General features: G+C 38.4%; 1 protein-coding gene across 1 annotated transcript; it reads right to left on the bottom strand.

Annotated features, from left to right (window-relative positions):
- Positions 1 to 1,495: 1,495 nt before the first annotated feature.
- On the bottom strand, positions 1,496 to 6,910 carry LOC309821665 (uncharacterized protein C4orf36; the record flags this gene model as incomplete). The annotated part of the gene is made up of 3 exons (XM_082653154.1): positions 1,496 to 1,629; positions 2,048 to 2,202; positions 6,846 to 6,910. 3 exons carry the CDS (start codon positions 6,908 to 6,910, stop codon positions 1,496 to 1,498), a joined length of 354 nt encoding a protein of 117 aa, XP_082509280.1.
- Positions 6,911 to 7,487: the final 577 nt, after the last annotated feature.

Below are 7,487 nucleotides of genomic sequence, written 5' to 3'. Positions count from 1 at the left end.
CAAAGGTCAACAGAGTCAGCCCAATGTCATACATCTTCGATACTAAAATTACAGCAGTACAAAGGAAATGTTGATCACACTAATAGCTAACACTAGAGTAATTCTCACTGTGTACCAGGCAGTTTTCATTTAATCATGACAATTCTATGAAGTAGTACCAGTATTACCCTTATCTTATATGATGTAAGATAACTGAAGCTCAGGATATAAGGTAACTCACCCCAGGTCACACCACTAGCAGCAGCCAAGCTGGGATCTGAAGAAGGCAGCCAGGTCTAAAGTATGTACTCTTAAATACTATGCCATAATGCCTTTCATAATGAGGCTAAAATACCAGAAGATCATAAAATGCCTACTGGATCATCTAACACTAAATTGTGCTTAAATATAACTTTCACATCCAAGTGTGCTTTACTGGATTCTAATTCTAGGAAAATTTGTTCATGCAAATCCAGTTCTTTCCAGTTAATTCCCCATTCTCCAGCCACTCTGTACAAATAAGAGTTTTCCTCACAGATGCTGTCTTTGTATTTTCATATCATTTTCACACATGTATGTGTGTTCCACATGCTCCAGAGGGTATCCCAGAAAGACAATATGAAATTAGGCAAAAGGAAAAAAGACGGTTTTTTAGAAGAACAAAAATGAAGTAAGTTCTACTTGCCACTTTAAAGTATCACATGAGTTGAAAACAGACTTGAGGACACAGAGGGCGGAGGGGAGGCTAGGACATAATGAGAGAGTAGCATTGACATATATACACAGCTAGTGGGAAGCTGCTGCATAACACAGGGAGATCAGCTCAGTGCTTTGTGACCACCTAGAGGGGTGGGATAGGGAGGGTGGGAGGGAGGCTCAAGAGGGAGGGGATATGGGGATATATGTATACATATAGCTGATTCACTTTGTTGTACAGCAGAAACTAACACAACGTTGTAAAGCAATTATACTCCAATAAAGATGTTTTAAAAAAATAAAGTACCACATGAGAATAGTAAATGATGTTTCATTGAAAACTGGAAACTAGAGAGTTACTAAAATGAAACCTACAATTTTTCTTAAACAAAATTTTTCAAAGTTCATCATTTTATAAATAATTTCCCTCTCTCCTTCCTTGGTACCTCCTTGGAGTCTCAAAGATGAAAATTCAAAATATTCTTCAAAATAATGTCTCTTGGTGGGGGGACGCCTCTGACAAGGAGTTTCTTCTTTCCTTAGTGCAACTTTACAAAAATCAAAATGAATAGCACAAATGACTCGATGCCAGCTACATTTTCATTTACTTACAGTACTGTTGCTTGTGATACAAAGGTACAAATATGTGACTGGGACCCAGAAGATCTGTTCAGAGCTGTCAACTAACCCACGGGAGCTGGCTCATCCACCAGGGGGCATTCAGATGACTGCACCAAACTTCACACAGTGGTAGGTCAGAGTCCTTCATCCTCTTTGGATGCAGAAAGCACAGAGTACAGATTCAACTGTGAGATGACTGTCACTTAGGTGGGAGAGGTCTTCTCAAACCAACTGGCCTTTCCCTTAGGGAAAACTGAATTTCCTTCGCTACCTTTTCCTCACATTTCAGGTTATTCAAGCGCTTCATTTCATACTCCCTTTCAAGTTGGATGGCTGAAAAATAAAATACATGATGCAATCCAACTGACATTTTTCACCAGGCATAATTTAGTCAAAACTGAATATTTAGCACACAGAAAAATTCACATTCTTGAATACTAAACAAGACAGGGCTACATAGATAGGGAGTATGGGTGTGAATGATCAGATTTAAACATTTGTCTAATAATTAAAATAACACACAGAGTTTGCAATTTATTGAAATACTTCCTACAGAAACATAGGGACACCAAGGGGGGAAAGCCCGGAGGGAGGGGGCAGGTGGTGATGGGATGAACTGGGAGATTGGGATTGATATATACACACTAATATGTATAAAATAGATAACTAATAAGAACCTGCTGTATAAAAATAATTAAGTAAATAAAATTCAAATAAAAAAATATAATAAAGTAGTTCCTTCAGAACTTACATTCTGCTGAAGGGAGCACACCATCCTTAATGGTTTTACATTTTTTGAGGTGTATAGAACTACCAAATGCAATTTCTTCCAAGAAAGGCAACTTGATGTTGGCTAGGTTTGTGTACCAGGTCTTTGTGAATAATGCAAGTTCCCACGGTTCCTGTCTAGGGGAAAAATTCATTCAATAAATATTTATAGACATCTACTGCAGGATATAGAGAAGACATTTGAATTCTCAGTTCTATTTTCCACTAGACATTTTGGTTTACAGGAGAGTATTCAGGATTTTACAGAGTTACAAACCTAGCCAGGAAAAGGAGGCTTATATTAACTAATGTAGAGATATACTGAAAATGACCATAAATTATGATGACAGACATTTTTGCTCAAAAAAGAGCCTCTTTGGAGTCAATCCAATCTTTACATGTCCTTAAAGAGGATGTAGTTAAAAACTGTAAGCTTGGGACTTCCCTGGTGGCACAGTGGTTAAGAATCCGCCTGCCAATGTAGGGGACATGGGTTCGAGCCCTCATCCGGGAAGAACCCACATGCTGCGGAGCAACTAAGCCCGAGTGCCACAACTACTGAGTCTGCGCTCTAGAGCCCGCAAGCCACAACTACTGAAGCCCATGTTCCTAGAGCCCATGTTCCACAACAAAGAGAAGCCACTGCAATGAGAAGCCCGTGCACCGCAGCAAAAAGTAGCCCCTGCTTGCCGCAACTAGTGAAAGCCTGTGCGCAGCAACGAAGACCCAACACAGCCAAAAATTAATTAATTTTTTAAAAAAAGAAAAAAGAAAACTAAGCTCCAAGTCTTTTTTGGCTGATCAAAAATATGATTACATCAGGGAAGGAACAAAGGGAATACTCACACGTTGAGCAGAGAGCTTGGCACACACTAAGGCTTTGAGTGTGTGATCTGACTTTAATCTTTACAACTACCATGGAGGTAGAAAAGGAAAACAAAGACTCAGAAGTTAACAGAGAACCAGAGCTGGGATGTAACCTAGGTGTATATAGAAGCACTAGTACCAAGAGAATCCTTAGAAAACTGGAAAAGGGAATGAAACCCCAAACTACAATATTTAAAAATAATCACAATGAAATTTTAATGGATTGTTTTATGTATCCTAATTTGGAACTTTAAAATATCAGCTATGTTTCTCATCTACAGTCAACGTGAGTTCATATGCATGAGGAAAGATGAAAGACCTGCTTTGGTACAAGTAGGGGAAGTGAGTGTATAACACACACGCCATCTGTTTTCCTCCTCCAGCTTAATTCTTACTTTATCATCTAACTTTAAGGAGTGACTTGAAGTCTATAATTATTATAAATGCACTTGAACAAATACACAAAGATGTATTTACAAGAATGCTCATTGAAGCATTGTTTGTCCCCAAAAAAACTCCACAAAATAACCTTAATATCTATCAAGAAGAGCCTGGTTCAAGAATATACAACGGAGACAAGACAGCCTCTTCAATAAGTGGTGCTGGGAAAACTGGACAACTACATGTAAAAGAATGAAATTAGAACACTACCTAACCCCATACACAAAAATAAACTCAAAATGGATTAAAGACCTCAATGTAACACCAAACACTATAAAACTCTTAGAGGAAAATACAGGAAAAACACTCTGACATAAATCACAGCAAGATCTTTTATGACCCACCTCCTAGTAATGAAAATAAAAAGAAAAATAAGCGAATGGGACCTAATTAAACTTAAAAGCTTTTGCACAGCAAAGGAAACCATAAACAAGATGAAAAGACAACCCACAGAATGGGAGAAAATATTTGCAAATGAAGCAACAGACAAAATATTAATCTCCAAAATATACAAACAGCTCATGCAGTTCAATATCAAAAAAACAACCCAATCAAAAAATGGGTGGAAGACCTAAATAGACATTTCTCCAAAGACGACATACAGCTGGCCAAGAGTCACATGAAAAGATGCTCAACAGCACTAATTATTAGAGAAACGAAAATCAAAACTACAATGAGGTATCACCTCACACCGGTCAGAATGGGCAACATCAAAAAATCTAGAAACAACAAATGCTGGAGAGGGTGTGGAGGAAAGGGAACCCTCTTGCACTGTTGGTGGGAATGTAAATTGATAAAAGCCACTGTGATAACAGTATGGAGATTCCTTAAAAAACTAAAAATAGAACTAACATATGGCCCAGCAATCCCACTACTGGGCATATATCCTGAGAAAACCATAATTCAAAAAGACACATGTACTCCAATGTTCATTGTAGCACTATTTACAATAGCCAGGACATGGAAACAACCTAAATGTCCATTGACAGATGAATGGATAAAGAAGAGGTGGTAGGTATATATAATGGAATATTACTCAGCCATAAAAAGAAATGAAATTGAGTCATTTGTAGAGATGTGGACGGACCTAGAGTCTGCATACAGAGTGAATTAAGTCAGAAAGAGAAAAACAAATATCGTATATTAATGCATATATGTGGAATCTAGAAAAATGGTAAAGATGAACCTATTTGCAGGGCAGGTATAGAAAGGCAGACGTAGAGAACGGAATTGTGGACACAGTGGGGGAAGGGGAGGGTGGGATGAATTGGGAGATCAGGTTTGACATAAATACACTACCGTGTGTAAAATAGATAGCTAGTGGGAACCTGCTGTATAGCACAGCTTGGTGCTCTGTGATGGCCTAGCTGGGTGAGATGAGAGGGGATAGAAGAGGGAGGGGATGTGTGTATGCATATGGCTGATTCACTTCCCTGTGTGGATGAAACTAACACAGCACTGTAAAGCAATTATACTCCCCCCTCCCAAAAAAAAAACAAAGAGCAGCCTGGTTAAACAAACTATAGTACATACATGTAATGAAAGAATGAGATTTATCCTTATATATTGATTTGGAAAGATGAGCAATAAAACAGCTAATGCTGGGAATTCCCTGGCGGTCCATTGGTTAGGACTCCACTCTCTCACTGCCAAGGGCCGGGATTCAATCCCTGGTCAGGGAACTAAGATCCCACAACCCACATGGCGTGGCCATAAAAAAAAAGAAAGGAAAAAAAAACAGCTAATGCTTACCTAGCACCTACTACATGCAAGACACTGTTTTAATCAGTATACATATATAAACACATTTAATTACCAGAGTAACCCTATGAAGTAGGCAGATGTTATTGTTATGCTCATTTTACAGATTAGGAAACAAGAACAGAGACCAACTTGCTCAAGGTCACAAGGCTTGGGTTTGAAATTTCAACCCAGAAAGTCAGACTGTAGAATCTGTGCTCTTAACCACTAGGCTACACAACATATAGGTGGGGAGGGAGCAATATAATCCCATGTGTAAAAACATGTGTGTGTATATACATATGTGTGTGTGTATCTTATGTAACAGACAGAAATTCTAAAAAATACATAAAACATTTTACCTGAGCAGGATTGGGTGGGTAGGGCAGGGATGGCAATGCGGATGTGAGAGGTAACATTTTTTTTTTTTTGAGAGGTAACATTTTTATCTTCCTTTCAAATGCTTCTATACTGTTTGAATGTTTTTTAGTGTATTTTTTTATAATCTTCTAAAAATACTTAACCAAAAAAAGCCCAAGGTGAGGAGCTACCTGAGCTAGTGAACTCCAAAGACTGCTACTACCATTCTATTCCTCTTAATTTAGCTGCTCTTATAAATAGAATATCAAATACTTTCTTGTGAGAGTGATAGAGAAGACACTGGTTTTGCAGATATTATTCGTGACATAAAATGCTATATAGCCAAAACCACAGAATCAGTGCTTTAAATCATTCTCCAGATACAGGAATATCTTCGTTATAAAAATTATGTTTACAATAATGACTACAGTGGTATTTGTCTATAGTTCAATGTCTAAATACATACTGAACTAACAAATCTAAATAGAATGCAATGATGAGTTCTCTCTGGTTTTCCCATATCTCTGGTCTTACAACCCCGTGGGGTGTCTCCATTTACTTCTTAGAACACTGTCAAAAAGTAAAATTCAATTGACTCACCACGCTAATATGTCGTACATTGTGGCAGAGAGGTTTAAAAAAACAAGTCCAAAAATTTAAAAAAAGGTAACAGAGTAGCAGAGTAGCAACACATGTTTATTATGGGTTTACTATTATGTCAGGCAACATGCAAGTACCTTACATACATTACCTCATTTGTATTCCACACCATATAGGTAGGTATTGATATGTCCATTTCACAGATGGGGAAGCCAAGGTACAGAGAAGTTAAGTAATTTGTTCAAGGCAGCATGGGGAGCCAGTGGCAGGACCAGGCTTTGAGCCCAGGTCTTCTTGATGTCCACACATCACCTGACAAAATGTACAGGATGCAAAACTGACTCTCTGTACCAGCTAATTAAGTGTTCTGTTAAGATATATCTGACACCAAGGCGTTTTTAGGTAGATTTACACTATCTAAAGAGGGATTTTAAAGTGGTTGTCTGCATTGGAAAATGTTGCTTTGGAGTAAAGAAGACTCAGACTTCTAACCCTGTCACTTCCTTACTACATGACTGTGGGACCTGGATCATACCACTTCTTCAAACCTCAGTTTCCTCATTTCACAGTGTTGTTTTGTTGTAAATACCAAGTAAGAAAATTTATAAATCCTTACAAAAGCATTTTCCTTTTAAAAATATCAGTACCCAGACACCTGAGAATGCCTCATATAGTCCGGTATCTCATGGGGAACGTAAGGGTGTCCAATACTTTTATTTTAACAAGGACACTCCCCAGCCCAAATCAACGCTTACCAGGATAAATATACTTACACTTTATAACAATTGCACCTCAAAATGGTTTCCACTGCGTTCTTTCTTGGCAAGCCATAAGCCATGGTGAATTATTACAGTCCAATTTCCTAATTGTCTGATGTAATGACTCAGATATTCTGTTCACTTTGTCTGAAATGATTGCAATGCAACTAATTAATATTAAAATAAAATATTCACTTGAATATTTTTAATATCCAAATAATAAAAAAGATTCAGAAAAATATTTTCTGAATGTAAGAACGTCCCTAATCAACGTTCACTGAACTGAATTCCTAATGTAGAACTGTGTTCTCTTTTATTTTCCACGAACTCACTTTATCATGTCTTCCCATGTAAGGAGAAGATGCCAGGTGAACAGCATCGGCATTCAGGCCCGGTATACTGTCATTGCCTAAGTCTACCAAACTGGCTCAAATACCTCATCACCAAAAGGTGTCTGACTGTGGCAATGGTAAGCGACAAATAGCTCTGCGGACACAGGAACTTCCCGTCCTCCGCCCGAGCCCTTTAAAGGATACAAACCTTCCCAGGTTTTTCCTTTTTCAAAAACGTGAACCTTAGGGGCTTCCCCGGTGGCGCAGTGGTTGAGAATCTGCCTGCCGATTCAGGGGACACGGGTTCAGTGCCCCCGTCCGGGAA

The sequence above is a fragment of the Grampus griseus genome, assembly GCF_964374135.1.
Source record: "Grampus griseus genome assembly, chromosome: 4".
In the NCBI taxonomy this organism is placed as follows: domain Eukaryota; kingdom Metazoa; phylum Chordata; class Mammalia; order Artiodactyla; family Delphinidae; genus Grampus; species Grampus griseus.
This window is presented reverse-complemented; position numbering and strand designations above follow the sequence as displayed.